This window comes from Nannobrachium achirus (genome assembly GCF_963921795.1).
Source record: "Nannobrachium achirus genome assembly, chromosome: 14".
Taxonomy (NCBI): domain Eukaryota; kingdom Metazoa; phylum Chordata; class Actinopteri; order Myctophiformes; family Myctophidae; genus Nannobrachium; species Nannobrachium achirus.
The window spans coordinates 61,818,099-61,841,385 of NC_137821.1; the positions used below are offsets into that span (position 1 = coordinate 61,818,099).

General features: G+C 41.6%; 1 protein-coding gene across 1 annotated transcript in view; it reads right to left on the reverse strand.

Annotated features, from left to right (window-relative positions):
* Positions 1–828: 828 nt before the first annotated feature.
* The window catches only part of LOC308298172 (protein NLRC3-like), a gene marked incomplete at both ends in the record, with an annotated part of 33,393 nt that continues 10,934 nt past the window's right edge, over positions 829–23,287 (reverse strand). Inside the window, 3 exons of the mRNA XM_080741728.1 lie at positions 829–869; positions 8,971–9,008; positions 12,803–12,976. Of these exons, the coding sequence (XP_080597854.1) occupies positions 829–869; positions 8,971–9,008; positions 12,803–12,976 (253 nt within the window). The remainder of the gene's footprint in view (positions 870–8,970; positions 9,009–12,802; positions 12,977–23,287) is intronic.

Here is a 23,287-nt window from a genome sequence, read left to right on the forward strand (position 1 = left end):
TTCCTGGGCAAGTTAAGTGCTGAATTCACCATGTGTGCTGCAGCAGTGATAGACTACAGACGAGGTGAGTGCGACTACCATGACTTTGTGCAGCTGTGTCTTCTCTGGGTGCAGATGATGTAGACTCCAGTAAACTTCCAACGGCCTGGACTGTGCACAAGGCGCGCTGGATGGGCAAGCTCCTCTGCACTCTCTAGCTGGCTTTGATGGAACAGCACATCTTGCATCCCCATGGCACCATCACCACACGGCAGCAGGTGCCAAAGATTCTGGCATTTGCCAACTTCATTACGCACATCTACGCAACATGGTGGCTGACCTGTAACAGCAGTAGATGCCGCACGGAATTACCTCAAACAACTGAGTACGTCTGTTGACGAGGTCATTGCAACATCAGCCATGAAAGCGCAGGAAGCACCACTAGATGCTGCCCCTGGCAGTCCTCAGCACCAAGATGCCAGCCAGCTGATCAGCAGCATGCACTTGCGGATGCCATCTTGGAGCACAAACCAGATAACCTCCCCATGCAAGCCCCACAGTAGCACTTTGGCACTGGTTTCGGTAAGCCAAAGTTTCCAGTCCTCTCACCGGCCACCAGGTTAGCCGACCTTGCCAACCCAACCTGCTGGTTTGGTATGCACCAGTTGCAAATCGATACAGCACTTCCACTCAATGTAGAGGATTGGGGTACCAGTGCATCATTCCAGGCAGGTGTGGCGAATGTGCGTGCCATCAATGTTGTGAATGACTGTGCCGAGTGAGGGGTCAAACTCACATCAGACTTCGTGGCAGCAGCCAAGTGAGCAACACCTTCAGAATGTGCTGCAATCAGTTGAGCATGACCGCCGTGAACAGCCCAATATTCGCACCTATAAGAGCAAGCTGAACACAGTGAATGACTAGGACAATATTTAAATATTTTTCAGTGACTTTCAATAAAAATGTAAATGTTTCTTCTTGATTAAACACCTTTTCTCTTGGCAGAAACACCTCCTCACAAACTATTTGTTGTATTTTTGAGAAATTGGCATGTCATGTTATCAAAAAATGAGAGTTCTAAAAGCAGCCGAAATGTCACTTAACTAGGACAATATTTCAATATTTTCAATACTTTTTCATTGACTTTCAATGAAAATATAAATGTTTCTTCTTGATTAAACATGCTTTCTCTTGTCAAAAACACCTTCTCACAAACTATTTGTTGTATTTTTGAGAAATTGTCATGTCCTGTTATCAAGAAATGAAAGCTCTAAAAGCAGCCTAAATGTCACTTTTTCCTAAATTTGACATGCTGCGTTGCACCTCTAACTATGAATGAATTTCCCCCAAACTTTGCTAAAATCATTTGTATAGACAGTGGAACAAAGTTCAAGATGGAATGAGATAATTTTTTTTTGCATTGAATTTTGATGCACCCTAATATATATATATATATATATATAGCCCTGAGTACTAGCCCCAAAAGGTTATGTGCACCCCTGATAATATGGCCATACCTAACAGTAGATGGCAAAGAAGTGAAAAAAAATAATCCTGTATTGTGTATTATAACAAGACAATTACAGTCCTAAGTACAGCGCCTAAAAAAAACGTAATGCAATGCGTAGTCTATGTTAACTCTACTTAATAATTTGTGGTCAGAATGATTGACAGGTGCCTGTGTCAACTTCAACTACTTCAACTTCAGCTCCCCCCACGAGCCGCCGGTTCGCGTGGCTTCCCCCTTCCCCCACCTCCCTGTTCGTCTTCCCCGCACAGTGGAGCCAGTGTGTTGCGCTTGCTTGCCTATGGTTAAGCCGACTTCTTATCTCCTATGAACACAAAATTGTTTCCGTAGCCGCTGCTTTGTTAGTCTATGGGAGCGATGCTGTGAGACTCGATTTTGAAACTCGCCTTGAGCACACAAATCGGCGAGCGCCACCCATCATATGCGTTATTGCTATTATAAAATGCGCGCTGAATGTAATCAGCGTGCTGAACGTTACGTTTTAGTGTTGCTCGCATATTTAACGGAGATTATGTAAATCGGGGGGCGAAGTGCAGCACAATGTGTCAATATGCTGTTAAGAAGCTTGCCTTTAATAAAGCATAGCATTTAGACGTGGTTGAACCTGCTTTTATGCGCTAAAAGCCATTTTGGCCAAATGAGAGGGCGCTGCCGCACCGCGATAGGCCTACTGTCAGCCTATAAAGAACAAACAGCTAGATTAACACACACACACACACACACACACACACACACACACACACACACACACACACACACACACACACACACACACACCAGAGTGACTTTCAAGTGATATCACTGATATGTGAATAAGCAAAGAAAACACGGACTACACTTAATAAGGTGCTAGAGAGAATTATAAGCCTACATTGCTGTCTGTGACTGTCCATTTGTCTATGCAAAGATGAGAGCACCGTCGCCCCTTCATCCATTTCAAAGCTGTTCAAGAAGGCTTATGCAGAGTTTTATGCCAGTTCTGACGCTCTTAAAGGTGATGACAGCTGCAAACTTGATTGGTGAATTAAAGTACCGGCCGAAACACGCCCATGAATAATTCTTCAACCGCTGAGTGGACATTGGTATGCATTGTTTTCTTTAGCCGGTGGTTCTGCTACAGGCGGCTCGTTTGCGTTTGCTCAGCAACAGATGGCTACGCCTACGCAGCACCGTTGCCTCCTGCCCAGAAAAGAGTCTGCAGTGTGCGTGTTTGCGTGCACACTGCATGCGCGTGCTCAAAGCGCGAGGTAGCGGCCGCAGCGCAGTGCATTGTGGGGCGGTAGGGCTTGAATAGTGACCATCGAATGCACCCCACAAATCCAGACGCATTGTGGTATATTTGAGTCCACTATATTAGGGTACAAAAAAGCTCACTATACATTCGGACACTACTTCAAAATGGTGGAACGCCCCTTTAGTACACTAAAATAGGGAATAGGGTGGATTTCGGACGCAGCCACGGCAAAACGCAACCTTATGGTTGGCGCTAGAAGAGGGGCATTTGAGAAATCAGGGGCGGAGGATGTGGTTTGGGAGCCAAGGAGTGTGTGTGCAAAGTTTGGCAAGGATAGGTAGCCTGATCTCAGACTCAGCTCACGCAGTAGTCTGAAACTGTCCCTATTTACGGTGGAGGGACTTTTTTGCGAGCGTGCGCGCGTGAGTGATTGCGACGCACGGTGATCAAGACCCACGGTGGACGCGACGCACGGTCGTGGAGTGTGTGTGTGATTGTGTGTGTCTCTGTCTGTGCCAGTGACTGCTTCCACACAGAACTGCGACCAGAAAAATGTAATCAACATTAACAGCTTGGTGAAATCAGCGCGCGCGCGTGTGTGTGTCTTACTCAGCCTGCCTGTGTGTGTGAACTTCGTTTGAATCGTTTCAACTGCTGCGCGGATTGGATATTCGTTAGACCCACACCCACCCCCACCCCCATTGGAGGAGCCGAAAATAAATGCAGATTCATGTACTCAGCTCCAGACCAGAGAAAGAGTCCACTCTGAGAGTGGGCGGAGTAAATGGTCTGGAAGCAGGCTGAAGGATAGGGGCAACGGTGCCGGAGATAAGAGTAGAGCCAAAAGTGTGATGTGATGTGATGGACAGACAGCCGGTGGAGCTTTTCATAGTAACTTGTGAACTGTCGCAACTAATGATTTATATGAAGAAAATTAATTGAATATTAATTATTTTATCAAATAAAAAATAAATTTCACTACATCACATATATAGCAGTTTTTATTTACATTACTTTTACTAAATAATGTGGAAGATCTGTGTTGTTATAACTATAACTATAACTAATACAAATAATGGTGGTAAATTCTTACCTTAGGGTCTGCAGTCCACAACCTGGACTCTTTAGAACAGCAGAGATCAGCTCCATGGTTGAATCGTCCAGTTTGGTCCCACTGAGGTCCATAAAAGAACAAATAATAATGATACCAATGAAGGAAGTGAAACAAATCACAGAATTGTGTAGCAATTTTGCTATCCATTACTTTTACAAAATACATGTGAAATATCTGTGTTGTTATAATTATCTCATTGGAATATAATTAACTCATAGGAAACAGACAGGAGACAGTTTTATCAGCAACATTTCAGAATAATGGACTGTTTTACTCTGAAACTCTTAAAAACACACCAGTGATCATAATTGATCAGACTGCTGGTGCTGGTAGGCTTAGGAACCAGCAAACCTTCCAGTCTGTGTTTACACCAGTTTGACAGTCAAATGATTACATAACTGGATGTGATCATTCCCTAGCAGCCATGATGGATCACATACTGTAGTCACTGTATCTTATCATTATTCTAGTCAGTGGGGATGTCAACCTTATTCACACTCTTCAAATAAACTCTCACCACTGTATTAATGTTATAATCAGATAATAAATAGTAAAACTATACTAATGGTGGTAAATTAGTCTGACCTTAGGATCTGCAGTCTACAATGTGGACTCTTTAGTCCAGCAAAGATCAGCTCCACAGATGAAAGGTCCAGTTTGGTCCCACTGAGGTCCAGTTCTGTTAGATGTGAAGGATTAGAGCTGAGAGCTGAAGCCACACCGTCACAGTCTGTCTTTTTGAGATCACAGCCAGCAAGTCTGTAAAGATTAAATGTAAAATTAAACCGATTAGACCACATTCACTGCCAGTGAAGTCAACTAAGACATCTTCTATCTAGTTGGAAATGGTTTAAGGTAGAGCACCACCATTATGGCCTATGGCCCTATTCTGGGCTGAACATTAAGCCAAAATAGCAGATATACAAGCTCACAATATGTCGCACATTGGGAGCTTACATAAACATCATAAAAAATGAATAATATTAATAAAGACTGCTCAGACTTATTGTAGTGTTCAAATTAGTCTTTCTTCTATAGCACCACCATTACATGTAGGTCAAAATGTTCACTGTCACAACATTTCTAAATGTACCGGTCAAATTGTCATGAAACTTGTTGATCACATTTATACTCCCCACAGGATTAAACCTTCTCCTTTCACTGACCCCATGACCTCTACTCTAGCACCACCTTTATGCTAAAATGTCCACTTGCACACATGTGTGAAAATCTAATGTGAGGCAGACGGTCCGGGTACCTGGCAGGGACCCGTGTTTGACAGGCTAAAACGGGCAGAAAATATACTTTTATACGTTTGCGGGTACAGGAATGGCCGGTACTGGACTAAATGTTTGTGGGTGACATTTTATTGTGAAAATTCAAATTTTATTTTGAAAATGTGAATAAATATATTGCGTCGCAAACACTGGGCGTGCGGGGATGATCGAGTGCGATGCAGTTTGGAAGTACGCATGCACGGCTGTAGGCTATTTACTTAACTGCGTGTAATCGGGGGTAGCGGGCGGGCAACGGTTCCGTATTTTTGACGGGCGAGGCGTATCTGGTTTAGACTTTATGTAATTAACCAAATTCACGTTACGCAACTTCCTGGTGCTGACGTCACGGTTGAAGGGGAGAGTTAAAACAGAAATCGTAAATTTAATGCAATTTACGAATAGTGAAGTATAAAATACGGCTAGCATGATACAGAACACAAGATAGTAAAAGGCACAAAGCGTTATAATTTACTTTACCGTTCGAAATAATGAGATGTTGGCTTTAAGTCCAGCAATTTCTGTGTTGTTTTACCCTTCAAAGCTGACGTCAGCACCAGGAAGTTACTGAGAAATTAGCTGAGTGCGCGTGCGTGGGCGGGCCGTGAATAGGGTCTATTGCGGGTAGCGGGTTGGTCCATGGATCTGTTTAACGACAGGCGGGGCGGACGCGGGTTGTCAACATTGGACCTGTGCAGGACTTTGATGTGGGGATTATCATGAAACTTAAGGAGCAAATTGATGCTCCCTGGAGAATGAACCCTAAATACTGATGAAGTGACCCCACAACATTTCATGTATCGCCACCCTTTGACAAAAAGCACTATATAGTATTTTGTTTAAAAATGCTGTTCTTTCTTATGCATGAAATGAAAGCTGTTGCTGTTAATTACAATACAGTGAATATTTCAGTGAATATACAATATAAAACCTAGCACTAAAACATAACATTTATTTGTATTTATTTTTTCCATAGAGATCTGGGTAATACAGCTTGATTCATAATTGTTTGCATGGCATCAACGAGTACCTCACAACTGTGACCTTTTAGATCAGCTACCAGACATAATGTTACTTATTTGACGTAGTTTTTATTTTTATAGACAAACTAGTGAGAGTGCTGGTCCAGTTGGGTTAAATAGCAGGGCCACCAGTCACCAATTTTGAAAACATGTAGTTCACTGGCTTCCTTCAAAACAGCCCTGAAAATTCACCTTTCAGGAGGTCAAATGTGGAGGTAGTTATCACCTCTCCCTGAGACAGGCGATAAGTAATCACCCCCCCCCCCCCCCCCCCAAACTCCTTACTTCGCCCCCACCGTTTTTTTTCCTATTCTGTACAGTGTTTTATACTTGTGATGATATTGAATGTTTTTGATGCTACTTTATATGTTGATGAATTGGATAACAAGGACCCCAATGGTGTTCCTTTTAGACTAAGTAAGTGGATGTGATCATCCCTAGCAGCCATGATGGATCACATACTGTAGTCACTGTACCTTATCATTATTCTAGTCAGTGTGGTTTACCATGATGTCAACCTTATTCACACTCATCAAATAAAGTCTCACCACAGTATTCATGTAATCACATAATAAATAGTCAAACTAAACTAATACAAATAATGGTGGTATATTAGTCTGACCTTAGGACCTGCAGTCTACAATGTGGACTCTTTAGTCCAGCAAAGATCAGCTCCATGGATGAATGGTCCAGTTTGGTCCCACTGAGGTCCAGTTCTGTTAGATGTGACGGATTAGAGCTGAGAGCTGAAGCCAGAACTTCACAGTCTGTCTTTTTGAGGTCACAGCCAGCAAGTCTGTAAAGATTAAATGTACATTTAAATAAATTAGACCACATTCACTGTCAATGAAGTCAACTAAGAGATCTTCTATCTAGTTAAAAATGGTGTAGAGCTCCACCATATGGCCGATGACCCTATTCTGGGCTGGACATTCAACCAACATAGCAGATCTACAAGCTCACAATATGTCGCACATTGAGAGCTTACATAAACATCATAAACAGCAACATACATTGAAAAGAATATAAATAAAGACTGCTCAGAGGATGACCCCTACATATTTTAGTGTTTAAATAGTCTTTCTTCTAGCGCCATCATTAAGTGTAAATGTTCACTGTCACAACATTTCTAAATGTACTGGTCAGATTGACATGAAACTTGTTGATCACATTCATTCTCCTCACAGGATTAACACATGGGATAATAAAAACGTCCAGGAACGTGATAAGGATTCCCCCAGTGGAGCGCCACGGCCCCGTTATCACGTCCAGGGACGTGTTAACTGGTTACCATGGTAACCGACGACCTCCACCCTGCGGTGGCCACTAGCGAGCGGAAAAACTCAATTTCCCATGATGCCTCGCAAAAGCCGCTGCTGCTCACTTCCTTTTCCTCATTGCTTTGTAAACAAGCTCCTGCAAAAACATGGATTTATCTCTGCTTCTTTTCCCATATGGCTTGATTGGTCAAAACGTCTGTTTTCTGTGGACCATAGCTTACAGTCCAGGGGTCTTCAACAGGGGGTCCGCGACCCCTAGGGGGTCCGCGGAGGTACTGCAGGGGGTCCGCGAAATTATTGGTAAAAAAAAAAAAAAAAAAAAAAAGGTTTTCAAAAAATGTTTTTTTTTTTGTTTGCCTTTTTACACATTTATGTTAAAAAATAAATCATGATTCTATCCATTTTGAATAGCTTGAATACATGATTACTATGCAATTGACAGATTGTTGATATTATTGACATTTGTTCTCAGTTAATAAGTGGTAGTGGTACGGCCCACCCTGCTCGCTGTAACTTGTTTAAAATAAAAAATATGTCGTAGCCCCGACCCCCCCACCCTACGAGGTGGTAGGGGGTCCCTGCTCCGTCTCCCCATCAGTTTGGGGGTCCCCGGCCTGAAAACGTTGAAGACCCCTGGACACACATATCGTCGCGGCTGTATTTTTTCTTCTCCATGTGAAAGCCAAGACGTTGAACGGCCATGAACGGGAGCTGCCGTGTGCAAATACATGTATTTGTATTCATTTTTCCATAGAGAGCTGGGTTATAAAGCCAGATTTATAATTGTTTGCACCACAGCAATGAGCACCTCACAACTGTGAGCTTGTAGACCAGTTACCTGACATAATGTTACTTATTTGACTTAGTTTTTATTTTACAGAGAAACTAGTGAGAGTGCTGGTCCAGTTGGGTTAAACAGCAGGGCTTTTAGACTCAAAGTCTCATGTTTTATTTATACATAAACACAACACCACCAGTCACCATTTGAAAACATGTAGTTCACTGGCTTCCTTCAAAACAGCCCAGAAATATCACCCCCCCCCCTCTTTACTTCACCCCCACCCTTTTTTTCAATTCTGTACACATAGTGTTTTGTACTTGTGATGATATTGAATATTTTTTATGCCACTTTATGTTGATGAATTGAAAACCAAGGACCCCAACGGAAATAAGACCATAAGGACTTTTTTTTGGTGTGTTCCTTTTAAGTAAGTGGATGTGATCATTCCTAGCAGCCATGATGGATCACATACTGTAGTCACTGTACCTTATCATTATAGTCAGTGTGGGTTACCATGATATCAACCTTATTCACACTCTTCAAATAAAGTCTCACCACAGTATTCATGTTATAATCACATAATAAAAAGTTAAACTAAACTAATACAATAAATGAGTCTGACCTTAAGACCTGCAGTCTACAATGTGGACACTTTAGTCCAGCAGAGATCAGCTCCATGGATGAATGGTCCAGTTTGGTCCCACTGAGGTCCAGTTCTGTTAGATGTGAAGGATTAGAGCTGAGAGCTGAAGCCACACCTTCAGAGTGTTTCTGTTTGAGGATACGGCCAGCCAGTCTGTAAAGATTACATGTAAAATCAGAAATTATCAAAGAGATTAAACCACATTCACTGAAGTTATAGATGTAGTGAAATTAAAAACATGTTTTTTTTCACACTTTTAGAGCATATCTGTAGTGATATTATGGCCATACCTAACAGTAGATGGCTAAAAAAGTACAGTGTTTTGTATTATAACATGACACTTACAGCCCTGAGTACAGCCCCTAAAAAAGCACGTAATGCGTGATGACAGAGGCTACATTAACTCCACTTAACAATTCATGAGGTCAGAATGATTGACAGGTGCCTTTGTCAATCAACTTCAACTTCAGCTACTCCCCGCAAGCAGCTGGTTCACGTGGCTTCCCCCTTCCCCCGCCTCCCCGTTCGTCCTCCCCGCACAGCAGAGCCAGTATGTTGCGCTGGCTTACCTCCGGTTCAGCCAATCAAAAGCCGCGGCCGACATCTCATCTCACAAAAATGTTTCTATAGTGCTGCCTTGTCAGTCTATGGGAGCGACGCTGTTAGACTCAGTGTCTTTTGTCAGCCCACCCGTCTTTACATATTAATGTCTTCAATGAGTTATGGCCAGCCTACTTTTTGACCATCAAATCACATTCCTCCCAGCGCTATGTCCCTCCTTCCTGGACCGTTTCACTAGGAACTGCGTCACCATAAGGAAGTGGAGCAAATGGAGAATTTCCGTTGAAGTGCGTCTTTAACTGAGAGATCTTCTATCTAGTTAGAAATGGTGTAAGGTAGAGTGCCACCACATGGCCGATGACCCTATTCTGGGATGAACATTCAGCCAAAATAGCAGATCTACAAGCTCACAATAAGTCGCACATTAGGAGCTTACATAAACAACATAAACAACAACATATATTGAAAAGAATAATACACAATAAAGACAGTGAACCGTCATGCTCCCCATATAGTCTTTCTTCTAGCGCCACCATTAGGGCAAAATATTCACTGTCACACATGATGTGTGAAATTTTTGTGAGGATTGTCATGAAATGTATGGAGGACATTGATGCTCCCAGGAGAACAAACCCTACTGATGAAGCCTTTCATCTAGCGCTACCCTATGGCACACAAAAAATATGAGCTTGTAAATGAGCTATTGTAATAGCTGTCAACAGAAATCACACATAAACGTCTCGTTAAATTTAAGCCATCAGAGAGCTTTGTTTAGCTCATCACCGTCTCGGCATGAAAAAAGGGTGTTAACAAAATCAGGTTCTTATCATCAAGAAAACAAAACAGACAGACTGACAAATGTACAAATAATAATAATATTTTACGTGATGAATATTAATTTATTTTCTCAAATAAAAAAAATATTGATCTACATCACATATGTAGCAATTTTTATTTTCATTACTTTTACTAAATAATGTGGAAGATCTGTGTTGTTATAACTATAACTAAACTAATACAAATAATGGTATTAAACTCTTACCTTAGGGTCTGCAGTCCACAACATGGACTCTTTAGAACAGCAGAGATCAGCTCCATGGTTGAATCGTCCAGTTTGGTCCCACTGAGGTCCATACATGTACAAATAATAATAATACCAATCATTTACACGAAGAAAGTGAAACAAATCACATAATTGTGTAGCAGTTTTGCTTTCCATTACTTTTACTAAATACATGTGAAACATCTGTGTTGTTATAATTATGAAATAAATAACTCATAGGAAACAGACAGGAGACAGTTTTATCAGCAGCATTTCAGAATAATGGACCGTTTTACTCTGAAACTCTTAGAGACACAACAGTGATCATAATTGATCAGACTGCTGGTGTTGGTGGGCTGAGGAACCAGCAAACCTTCCAGTCTGTGTTTACACCAGTTTGACAGTCAAATGATTACATAACTGGATGTGATCATTCCTTAACAGCCATGATGGATCACATACTGTAGTCACTGTACCATTTCATTATTCTAGTCAGTGTGGGTTACCATGATGTCAACCTTATTCACACTCTTGAAATAAACTCTCACCACTGTATTAATGTTATAATCAGATAATAAATAGTAAAACTATACTAATACAAATAATGGTGGTAAATTAGTCTGACCTTAGGATCTGCAGTCTACAATGTGGACTCTTTAGTCCAGCAAAGATCAGCTCCACAGATGAAAGGTCCAGTTTGGTCCCACTGAGGTCCAGTTCTGTTAGATATGAGGGATTAGAGCTGAGACTTGAAGCCACAACTTCACAGTCTGTCTTTTTGAGGCCCCAGCCAGCAAGTCTGTAAAGATTAAATGTAAAATCAAACCGATTAGACCACATTCACTGTCAGTCAAGTTAACTAAGAGATCTTCTATCTAGCTAGAAATGGCGTACGGTAGAGAGCCATCATATGGCCGATGACCCTATTCTGGGCAGAACATTCAGACAAAATAGCAGATCTACAAGCTCACAATAAGTCGCACATTGAAAGCTTACATAAACATCATAAAAATAATAATATTACTAAAGTATGCTTATTGTAGTGTTCAAATTAGTCTTTCTTCTAGCACCACCATTACATGTAGGTCAAAATGTTCACTGTCACAACATTTCTAAATGTACCCGGTCAGATTGTCATGAAACGTGTTGATCACATTTATACTCCCCACAGGATTAAACCTTCTCCTTTCACTGACCCCATGACCTCTACTCTAGCACCACCTTCATGCTAAAATGTCCACTTGCACACGTGTGTGAAAATCTAATGTGAGGCAGACGGTCCGGGTACCCGGCGGGGACCCGTGTTTGACGGGCTAAAACGTGCAGAAAATATAGTTTTATAACTTTGCGGGTACAGGAATGGCCGGTAGAGGACTAAATGTGGGCAGGTGACATTTTATTGTGGAAATGTGACATTTTATTGTGAAAATGTGAATAAATATATTGCGTCGCAAACACTGGGCGTGCGGGGATGATCGAGTGCGATGCTGTTTGGAAGCACGCATGCACTGCTGTAGGCTATTTACTTAACTGCGTGTAATCGGGGGTAGCGGGGCGGGCAACGGTTCCGTTTTTTGACGGGCGAGGCAGATCTGGTTTAGACTTTATGTAATTGTGGGTAGCGGGTCGGTCCGTGGATCTGATTAATGACAGGCGGGGCGGACGCGGGTTGTCAAAATTGGACCTGTGCAGGACTCTGATGTGAGGATTATCATGAAACTTATGGAGCACATTGATGCTCCCTGGAGAAAGAACCCTACTGATGAAGTGACCCCACAACATTTCATATATCGCCACCCTTTGGACAAAAAGAACTATATAGTATTTTGTTTAAAAACGCTGTTCTTTCTTATGCATAGAATTAAAGCTGTTGCTGTTTATTACAATACAGTGAATATTTCAGTGAATATACAATATAAAACCTAGCACTAAAACATAACATGTATTTGTATTTATTTTTCCATAGAGATCAGATTCCCCCCCCCCCACCCCCCCAACTCCTTACTTAGCCCCACCATTTTTTTCCTACTCTGTACATATAGTGATTATACTTGTGATGATATTGAATGTTTTTGATGATACTTTATATGTTGATGAATTGGATAACAAGGACCCCAACGGTGTTCCTTTTAGACTAAGTAAGTGGATATGATCGTTCCCTAGCAGCCATGATGGATCACATACTGTAGTCACTGTACTTTATCATTATTTTAGTCAGTGTGGGTTACCGTGATGTCAACCTTATTCACACTCTTCAAATAAAGTCTCACCACAGTATTCATGTAATCACATAATAAATAGTCAAACTAAACTAATACAAATAATGTTGGTAAATTAGTCTGACCTTAGGACCTGCAGTCTACAATGTGGACTCTTTAGTCCAGCAAAGATCAGCTCCATGGATGAATGGTCCAGTTTGGTCCCACTGAGGTCCAGTTCTGTTAGATGTGAAGGATTAGAGCTGAGAGCTGAAGCCACACCTTCACAGTCTGTCTTGTTGAGGTCACAGCCAGCAAGTCTGTAAAGATGAAATGTAAAATCAAACAGATTAGACCACATTCACTGTCAATGAAGTCAACCAAGAGATCTTCTATCTAGTTAGACATTGTTTAAGGTAGCGTGCCAACATATGGTCTATGACCCTATTCTGCGCTGAACATTCAGCCAAAATAGCAGATCTACAAGCTCACAATATGTCGCACATTGAGAGCTTACATAAACATCATAAACAACAACATATGTTGAAAAGAATAATATAAATAAAGACTGTGAACCTTCATGCTCCCCAGAGGATGACCCCAACTGATTTTAGTGTTCAAATAGTCTTTCTTCTAGCACCACCATTAAGTCAAAATGTTCACTGTCACGACATTTCTAAATGTACAGTAGTGGTCAGATTGTCATGAAACTTGTTGATCACATTTATTCTCCCCACAGGATTAAACTTACTGCTTTGCTGACCTCATGACCTCCACTTTAGCACCACCTTTAGGCTAAAATGTCCACTTGCACCCATGATGTGTGAAAATCTAATGTGAGTCCTGCAACGGTCCGGGTAGTGGGTACCCATGAATACCCGGCGGGGGTCCGTGTTTGACAGGCAAAAACAGGTGGAAAACATACTTTTATACGTTTGCGGGTACGGGAACGGGCAGTACGGGACTAAACACGGGCGGGTGACATTTTATTGTGAAAAGAGAGCACTGTTTCAGCCCAAACAACATCACCTCACAGTAGCGGTAACAGAGTAACAGAGTATTTCTATAATTCAGTAACTATTGATACTTTTACTAAAATTGATACTTTTGTAAAAAATGGGAGTAGCCTACCTTTTCCAGCACATTTTTCTGCGAAAGAAAATTACATTTACTCTAAAATAAGGAAACATCTATAAAATACTGGGAACCCCATTTGCAAATATGTGGTGCCAGGGACCCCCATACAAGATTTAAGTTGTTAAAATGTTTAACAAAAATATTGTACTGTTTTACCCAATATTTTTGAAAATAGCATATCTACAAGCTCACAACGTGTTGTGATGTCACACATTGTGAGCTTGCTGATCTGCTATTTTCAAATAGCCAATGTAAAGTAGTAACACTGAGCCTAGTTGCTTCTTTTGGGCTTATTTTCATAGACCTGGCTGCTTGTTTTTTTGGAAAAAATCTGGCAACACAACAATCCCCAGTTCACTTACTTACTAGGGACAAGGTACAGTATTTAATGAAGAAGGTATAGTCAGCCTAGTGGCCAGGCAGACGCCATTGACTATAATGAAGAAGGTTAAGTCAGACACTATTGAAATGAAGAAGGTATAGTCAGACACCATTGACTATAATGAAGAAGGTATAGTCAGACACCATTGACTATACACCATTGACTATAATGAAGAAGGTATAGTCAGACACCATTGACTATAATGAAGAAGGTATAGTCAGACACCACTGACTATAAATCTGAGGATAGGGTTTTCTGTTTTGTTGCTTGCTCTTCGGGAAACGTGACATCAGTCTGTCAAATGAGGGATATGATGGATGGATAGGGATATTCTAAAAGCTCACGAGCAATCAAAAGCACACACCCGTTGTATGGAAGCGTGGCACACGCTAATGGCATGGCTACTATGAAGACTGTTTACTGGCAACACATGGATCAAAGAGAAAAAAATAATATTGGAGAGAAGTGCTGTGCAGAATTATCTCCATCATCTGCCCTTTAGCTGAACGCAACATGGCCTTTTGTGGGACATCAGTCAAACTGTACAAGCACTCCAATGGTTATTCTTTAGGACAGGTGGAGCTGATGGCTAAACACGACCCAGTAATGAGCAAGCACTTGCGAAGAATCGAGAGACGTGACATAACCACTCTACAATCTACAAGCTCACAACGTGTTGTGATGTCACACATTGTGAGCTTGCTGATCTGCTATTTTCAAATAGCCAATGTAAAGTAGTAACACTGAGCCTAGTTGCTTCTTTTGGGCTTATTTTCATAGACCTGGCTGCTTGTTTTTTTGGAAAAAATCTGGCAACACAACGATCCCCAGTTCACTTACTTACTAGGGACAAGGTACAGTATTTAATGAAGAAGGTATAGTCAGCCTAGTGGCCAGGCAGACGCCATTGACTATAATGAAGAAGGTTAAGTCAGACACTATTGAAATGAAGAAGGTATAGTCAGACACCATTGACTATAATGAAGAAGGTATAGTCAGACACCATTGACTATAATGAAGAAGGTATAGTCAGACACCATTGACTATAATGAAGAAGGTATAGTCAGACACCATTGACTATAATGAAGAAGTTATAGTCAGACACCATTGACTATAAATCTGAGGATAGGGTTTTCTGTTTTGTTGCTTGCTCTTCGGGAAACGTGACATCAGTCTGTCAAATGAGGGATATGATGGATGGATAGGGATATTCTAAAAGCTCACGAGCAATCAAAAGCACACACCCGTTGTATGGAAGCGTGGCACACGCTCATGGCATGGCTACTATGAAGACTGTTTACTGGCAACACATGGATCAAAGAGAAAAAAATAATATTGGAGAGAAGTGCTGTGCAGAATTATCTCCATCATCTGCCCTTTAGCTGAACGCAACATGGCCTTTTGTGGGACATCAGTCAAATTGTACAAGCACTCCAATGGTTATTCTTTAGGACAGGTGGAGCTGATGGCTAAACACGACCCAGTAATGAGCAAGCACTTGCGAAGAATCGAGAGACGTGACATAACCACTCATTACCTCAGCAAGCACATACAGAATGAGCTGATTGTGAGGATAGGAGCGATGGTTCTCCAGTCCATCTGTGAAAAGGTGCACAACGCTAAATATTATTCACCCGACATCAGCCATTTTGTGCATTGTGAATTGTGTCCCAAAAACAGAAGAAAAGCCTGCTGTTGTTTCTATTGTTGAACATTTCACTGTATTTATTCAATGTGAGTTCACTGGGAAAAACTGGGTCTCGACATCAGTGAATGACTGCAGGGGCCAAAGTTATGATAACAGGAGTAACATGAAAGCAAAGAATCAGGGAGTGCAAAAATGATTCTGGGCTGACTGTAAAAGCCCTCTCAGACACCCGCTGGGAATCACATATAGAGAGCGTAAAGGTGTTGCGTTACCACCTAGAAGATGTTCACATAGCACTGGGAGCGCTGGAGTACTATGCACTCCAGCACAAAGATGGTGTAACGGCAACAGAGGCCAAAAGCCTATCAAAATAAATAATAACGGGCCATTTCTCGTGAGCGTTGTGGTGTGTCATGACATTTCGTTTCAAATAAATAAAGTGAGCAAACAACTACAGAGTCCCACAGTCAGCATGGAAGCCCTTCTAAACTAAATCCATGCTGTCATACTATTTCTCGAGGACTTCAGAGAGAACGGGTTCATGGATGCGCGTACAGACGCACGAGCGATTGCTGAAAAGGCCACAGTGGAAAAACCACTCGATTCCCAGAACAGTGATAGAGAGAAAAAAAAACAGCTCTATTTGATTATGAGGGTAAAGATGATTGCCCATCAATTACACCTGAAGAAAACTACAAGCTTGAAATATTTCTCCCCCTGATTGACAAGGCTCTGTCCAGCATCAGAGAGTGATTTTCACAGCTAGACAGATTCAATGATTTATATGGATTCCTCTTCAGCACCGCGGACATGTGGACAGCGATTGAAGACGGCACACTGCCTGAGAGGTATAAACATTTTGCTGAGGAAATGGGGGACATCGATGCTCAGGACATGTGCCTTGAGATAAGACTAATTGCCAACAGCTATCCCCAAAACACTCCTAAATCTCCATTTGGCATGTTGTGTTACATTTACGAGAAAAGCGTCTTGGACATGTATCCAAATCTTAGTGTTGTTCTGCGCATACTGCTGACTGTGCCAGTAACCGTGGCCTCTGCCGAGAGAAACTTTTCCAAATTGAAGCTCCTGAAGAACTACATGAGATCAAGCATGTCTCAAGACCATCTCAATGGACTTGCAGAAATAGCTATCGAGCACGAAATAGCTCGCGATTTGGAATACTCCAGAATTATAGAAGACTTTGCTGCAGCAAGGCAGGAAATGTCCACTTCTAAGGGGGTGAGTAAAACTGTCATTTCATCATGCATAGGATGTGTGTGTGTGTGTGTGTGTGTGTGTGTGTGTGTGTGTGTGTGTGTGTGTGTGTGTGTGTGTGTGTGTGTGTGTGTGTGTGTGTGAGGCACTGATTCTTTTGTTTTTTGTTTTGTTTTTTCATTGTAGCAATCATCAGTCAATAACCGAGAGAGAGGGAGAAGAAAGGCGTTGCGTGAGAAGACAGACGAGATTTATAATGTTCACTTGTCAGACTTTCTTAATCCTCCCCATTTAGACACTTACTGTAGCTGTGAAGAAAGGTGATGATTATTTAATTTTGAAGTCAATTTGTTATTTCATTTTAGTCTCAACAGTATAGTCTCTCTGTGTTGTTATTTAGCCTTTCAGAGGCATCATAGGTACATTTCCCAGGGTGTCAGATGTCCTTCAACCGGGCCTGGTCCCGAGCCCAAACCCACGGGTACCGATCAGTCCCACGATCAGTCTGAAATTCAGGGTGAGCTTGTAGATCTGCTATTTAAACAAATATAATTATATATCTTGTAAAAATGTAAAAATATTTGAATATTTTTTTTAAACATTTGAATACAAATAGGCTTGGTACAAATAGTGGAAATGGCAGATCTACAAGCTCACAAAATACGTCCTCATGGCTCGTGCGTCAGCAGAGAAGCAATTATTAACTCCCAACATATGGCAAAATGACAGTCAGTCTGACAGGCAGTCAGTCTAGAAAAGCAGCACCTGTTTTGCACTTGTTTAACATAGGTAAAAAATAAACCAAAGAAACACATTAAAAACCCGTTTAATCCCGATTTTTTCCCAGACATAAGAATATTCAAATATTGTGTCATTAGTAACCCTTTGAAATAATCAATCATATTTTTTTGAAATTTTCATGAAAAAGTAGGTGAAAAGGTGTGTTTTATGACCGGTCACAATTGTGACCGGTGGGATAATGTGTTGTATCAACCTATAGGCCTATATAGAGTATATAGTCAATATAGTTATCCTAGAAAGTGAAAATCTTACACCAAAGGCATAACTACCTACCTACCACCATACTGCATCCCTCATTAAACTACCTACCAGTAAGACACCTAAAGGTGAAAAGCACCATATCTTGGTCATCTGACCAGTGATATATATCGGACCAGTTACCCATATATAGAGACCCCTGGTACCCATAGATATTAACAGATATGGGCTTAATATTGATGACATCATCAATATTGATGATGATATTGATGATGTCATCATCATCAATATTGATGACATCATCAATAAAAGGGATTTGGTTCCCCTGGCATCACAGGGATCTCCATATCTCCATATATGGGCACAAAAGGGATTTGGTTCCCCTCACATCACAGTGTTGTCAGAGCGTGATGTCAGAGTGTGAGAGTCAGCATGATGTCAGAGCGGCAAACCCATAGACCGTAAGAAACGTGACGGACGGACAGACACGGACATGATGTGCCGTTTTTCATAATAAACTGCGGTTTCAACCATCCACCATTTAACTATCTACATACCATGATAGTGCATCCTTCATTTAAAGACCTACAGTATCTACCACCATACTGGGTCCCTTATCTAACTACCTACCTACCACCATACTGCAGCCCTCATACAACTACCTACCTACCACCATACAGCATCCCTTCATCTAACCACATACATACCAATCACCATATTGCATCCCTCATCTAACTATACCACACCATACTGCATCCCGCATCTAACTACCCTCTTACCACCATATTGCATCCATCATCTAACTACCTATCTACTTACCACCATAATGAATCCCTCATCTACCTACTGTACATACCTACCTACCACCAAACTGCATCCATCATTCAACTACATACCTACCACCTTACAGCATCTATCACCTACCTACCTACCTACCTACCTAACATACTGCATCCATCATCTAACTACCTACCTACCACCTTACTGCATCCATCATCTAATTATGTACCTCCATATTGCATCCCTAATCTAACTATCAACCTACCAACCACCACAGCAGTATGGTCTACCTACCAACCTATTACCATCATCCCCCATCTACTACCTACCTACCACCATACAGTGTCCTTCATCTACTAACTACCAACCACCATACCGCATCCATCATCTAATTACCTACAGTACTTACCATCCACAATACTGCATCCCTCATCGTACTACTTACCTACCACCATATGTGTGGCTGGTTCTACAGACAGGGATCTCCATATATGGGCATAAAAGGGATTGTATGTATGATGTCAGATGTCATAGACGTCATAGGACTTTCACATAACAAATAACTGAGTATAAGCATGTTTGGGGTCTCACAGCATATCAGTACTAGGATCTCCATATATGGGTACCAGGGGTCTCCATATATGGGTAACTGGTCCAATATACATACATAATAGGGGTGGGACGATATTGCTATCTCACGATACGATATCTATCACGATATTAGGCTCTTGATAACAATAATATCACAATATTCGATATATTGCGATATTCGATATATTGCAAGAAATGTCATCAACGATATATCACGATATTTGTAATTGAAAATGAAAAATAACCATAAAAGGCAAAACTCTGGAATTATACATGTATTCCATTAATCTTACAAGATTATTTTATAAATTGGCTAATAAGTAAATGAATCTTGCCTCCTCAAACAACAAACACTGCAACTTTGTAACCTGCCCACAATTTGTCTGTCCAGCACAACAATGGGTAGGCCTACTAACTAATCAATCCATAACTAAAAAGCATTTAGTGAAAATGTAGCCTAATTGTCAAGAAACACACAGCCTAAAATAAGATTGACACATGTAAAAAATGTGCATGCATGCAAAGTGCCTCCTCTTGTCTTAACAGCAAAAACACTGACTGAAACCTTTAAAATAACCTCTAGGCTATATTGTGCAAAATACATTTACAGGAGGAAAAAATATTTTTCAATAGTGAGAGTGCAAGTAACCAATTTGTTTCATGTTCTTATTGCTTTGATAATAATACAATAACAAACAATGAAATGTAATCCATATCAGTGGTGAGGATGTATGAATAAATAAAATAACATGAGGTAGATCGAGGCAAAGGGGGAACATCATTGTGTTTTGAGTGTCTGTATCACTTCCATTCATTATATTAACGTGGGTGTGTATAGTGCATTTGTGTATTGTAATGGTGGCTGCATGCATGTGTACAGTACAGTACAGTAGCCTATGTGTGTGTCCACTGACTAAACACAAACAGAGTTGTGTTGCTCAAATTAACTTTACCTTGTTGTAAATTGAAAATAATCCTCTCCATTCCTCCTCTCTGCCCCTCTGATGGTCAGAGAGCGCAGCTGACAGTCTGCGTCTGGACTCTGGTCTGACTCTGAACAACAACGTAACTTTCACACTCTCTTCCTCTCATGTGCATAATACTCCCACTCTAGTCTCATTTATCTCTCTAGCGCCCCCACTACAAACAGTGCAGGCGGCTGGCGGTAATGCACCATAGTACTGCACCATACAGTAGGTTAAATGGGAAATCCCTGGTGTTATGAAAAGTCGATATTTGCCGGCAATTTATCGATAATTATCGCGGGAGGTAATACCGCGATATATCGCCATATCGATATTTCGTCCCAGGCCTAATACATAACTGGTCAGATGGCCAAGACATGGCGTGACCTCACCCTTCATGGCAAGGTCGCTTGTCACCCTTAGGCGTTTTACTAGTAAGTCATCGTTCCACTCATCTACTTGCATAAATTCAGCACGTGCACAGCCTGGCTTGACCCTAATAACCTGTTTGTCCCTAGTAGTCCATGTCTGACACATCACAATCACTGAGGACAGCATCTTTCTCACTTTGAGACACTGCAATGTTGCATGCCTTGTCTGGGAGCTAATTTTCATCCAACATACCAGTAAGACTCAATAATTGGGAGATAAGCGACCGTCAGGTGGCTCGGGGGGCAAGTTACGGCCTTTTTAGTGGGCTGCAGTAGCGGGGTCCACCACAAGGTGGCGCTCTATGCACGGCTGTCTCCGCGCCGCCGAGGCGGACGCGTGGGTACCGGCCCCAGCTCTCCCGTTCGCTCCTAGCCTGAGTTACAGCATTTTATGTGCGCTGCCGGCATGTTATGTGCGCTGCAGTGGCGGGGGTCCTCCACTAGGGGGCGCAACCACTTTTGCATCCATTCTGGAGCACCAGGAGTCGGTGGTCCCCGGGAATTCCCCAGTTAAAGTAAAAGAAAACAGCAGAAAGAGAATAATTTGCTATGTGTATTAGTATGTGTATAGCTACAGTAGTTGCTAATGTATTATCCCACCGGTCACTATTGTTGCTGTTGATATGTTTGTTCGTTTTATGACCACACTGAACACATTTGAGTAATTGCAAAGGCATACACCAATACTAGACATCTTAAAGAAGATGTTTACCAAAAATCATGGTCCTATCTTTATGTTAACACCTTGCAAGCCGCGGCAGAACCCTCTGAACAGAGGTAGTGCTCGGTAATGGAGTGCTCGATACAGCGTACATATTCATCCTGCAGAGGTCGGCGATCTTACTTTGGCGAGGCGGAGGGGAGATCAATTCCATTCGTTTACGTGCGGCGAAGCAGGGAAAGGAGCGATAGAGAAGCGGCGCCCGAACATGATTGAGACCGCGATCCACGAACAGAGACAAAGAGCAGCCATGTTGTGTGCCCTTCTTGTCGAGTTTCAACAACGTGGAGAGTAGGAGGCCACTCCTAGCCACCCATCCATCCAGAATGTGAGTCAACGGCGCGGCCTGCTGGATACTCCGAGCATCACACCCAGTCCCAGAAAATGATTGAGAGAGGATATTAACCGTTTCAGATGGCTCCAAAATGACACAGAGAAGAATGGCCGATGTTTTTTTTTTTTTATTATTATCATTTATATCAAAAGTCCGGGAATAGACGTGTGGCTGATTGGACCAAGTAGGAAGTCCGAGGGAGTACGGACAGGCTTAGAAGGTGTTAAGATACATTTTCTTTTGGGGCTTTGATTTCTTTTGGGGGCTTCCATCCTCTCCTCTTGGTGCAGACAGGAAGTAAACAGCTCTGGTCATGTGACAATTTAAAGTTAACATGTGACACTGCACATATTTGATTGGGACCCTTTAACCTTTTCAATAATTGCTGGAAATGCATGAATATATCATTCAATAACATTTTATAGCCTCATAAATGAAGAAAATAATTACGGTCACTATTGTGACCGGTGGGATTAAACGGGTTTTAAAACAACTGGTGCATGAGGAATCCAGCCTGTCTTGCAGCCCCTGCTAACATCTTATCTTACCTTATCATTATTCTGGTCAGTGTGGGTTACTATGATGTCAACCTTATTCACAGTCTTCAAATAAAGTCTCACCACAGTATTCATGTTATAATCACATAATAAATAGTAAAACTAAACTAATACAAATAATGGTGGTAAATTAGTCTGACCTTAAGACCTGCAGTCTACAATGTGGACTCTTTAGTCCAGCAGAGATCAGCTCCATGGATGAATGGTCCAGTTTGGTCCCACTGAGATCCAGTTCTGTTAGATGTGAAGGATTAGAGCTGAGAGCTGAAGCCAAAACTTCACAGTCTGTCCCTTTGAGGTCACAGCCAACAAGTCTGTAAAGATTAAATGTAAAATCAAAGCGATTAGACCACATTCACTGTCATTGAAGTTAACTTAGAGGTCTTAGTTTGAAATGGTGTACGGTAGAGCGCCACCATATGGCCGATGACCCTATCTGGGCTATTCTGGGACATTTATTCTCGCCACCGGATTAAACCTACTGCTTTTACTGACCTCATGACCTCTACTCTAGCACCACCTTTAGGCCAAAATGTCCACTTGCACACATGATGTTTGAAAATCTAATGTGAGGATTGTCATGAAAATTATGGAGCACATTGATGCTCCTTGGAGAATTAACTCTACAGATGAAGTGACCCCACAACCTTTCATATAGCGCCACCCTTTGGACCCCACACAATTGGCTGTGGACCTCCAACTGAGTTTTTTTTTGCCATTGTCCCACATATTTAATATGTTGTAATAAATGTCAAAGTTATTCAAAAAAACTTGCTGATCTACAAGCTAAGGCTGGGCAATATATCGAAAATATATCGATATTGAGGTATCAACATGCAAGGTCATGTGTCAAATGAATTAATAGACA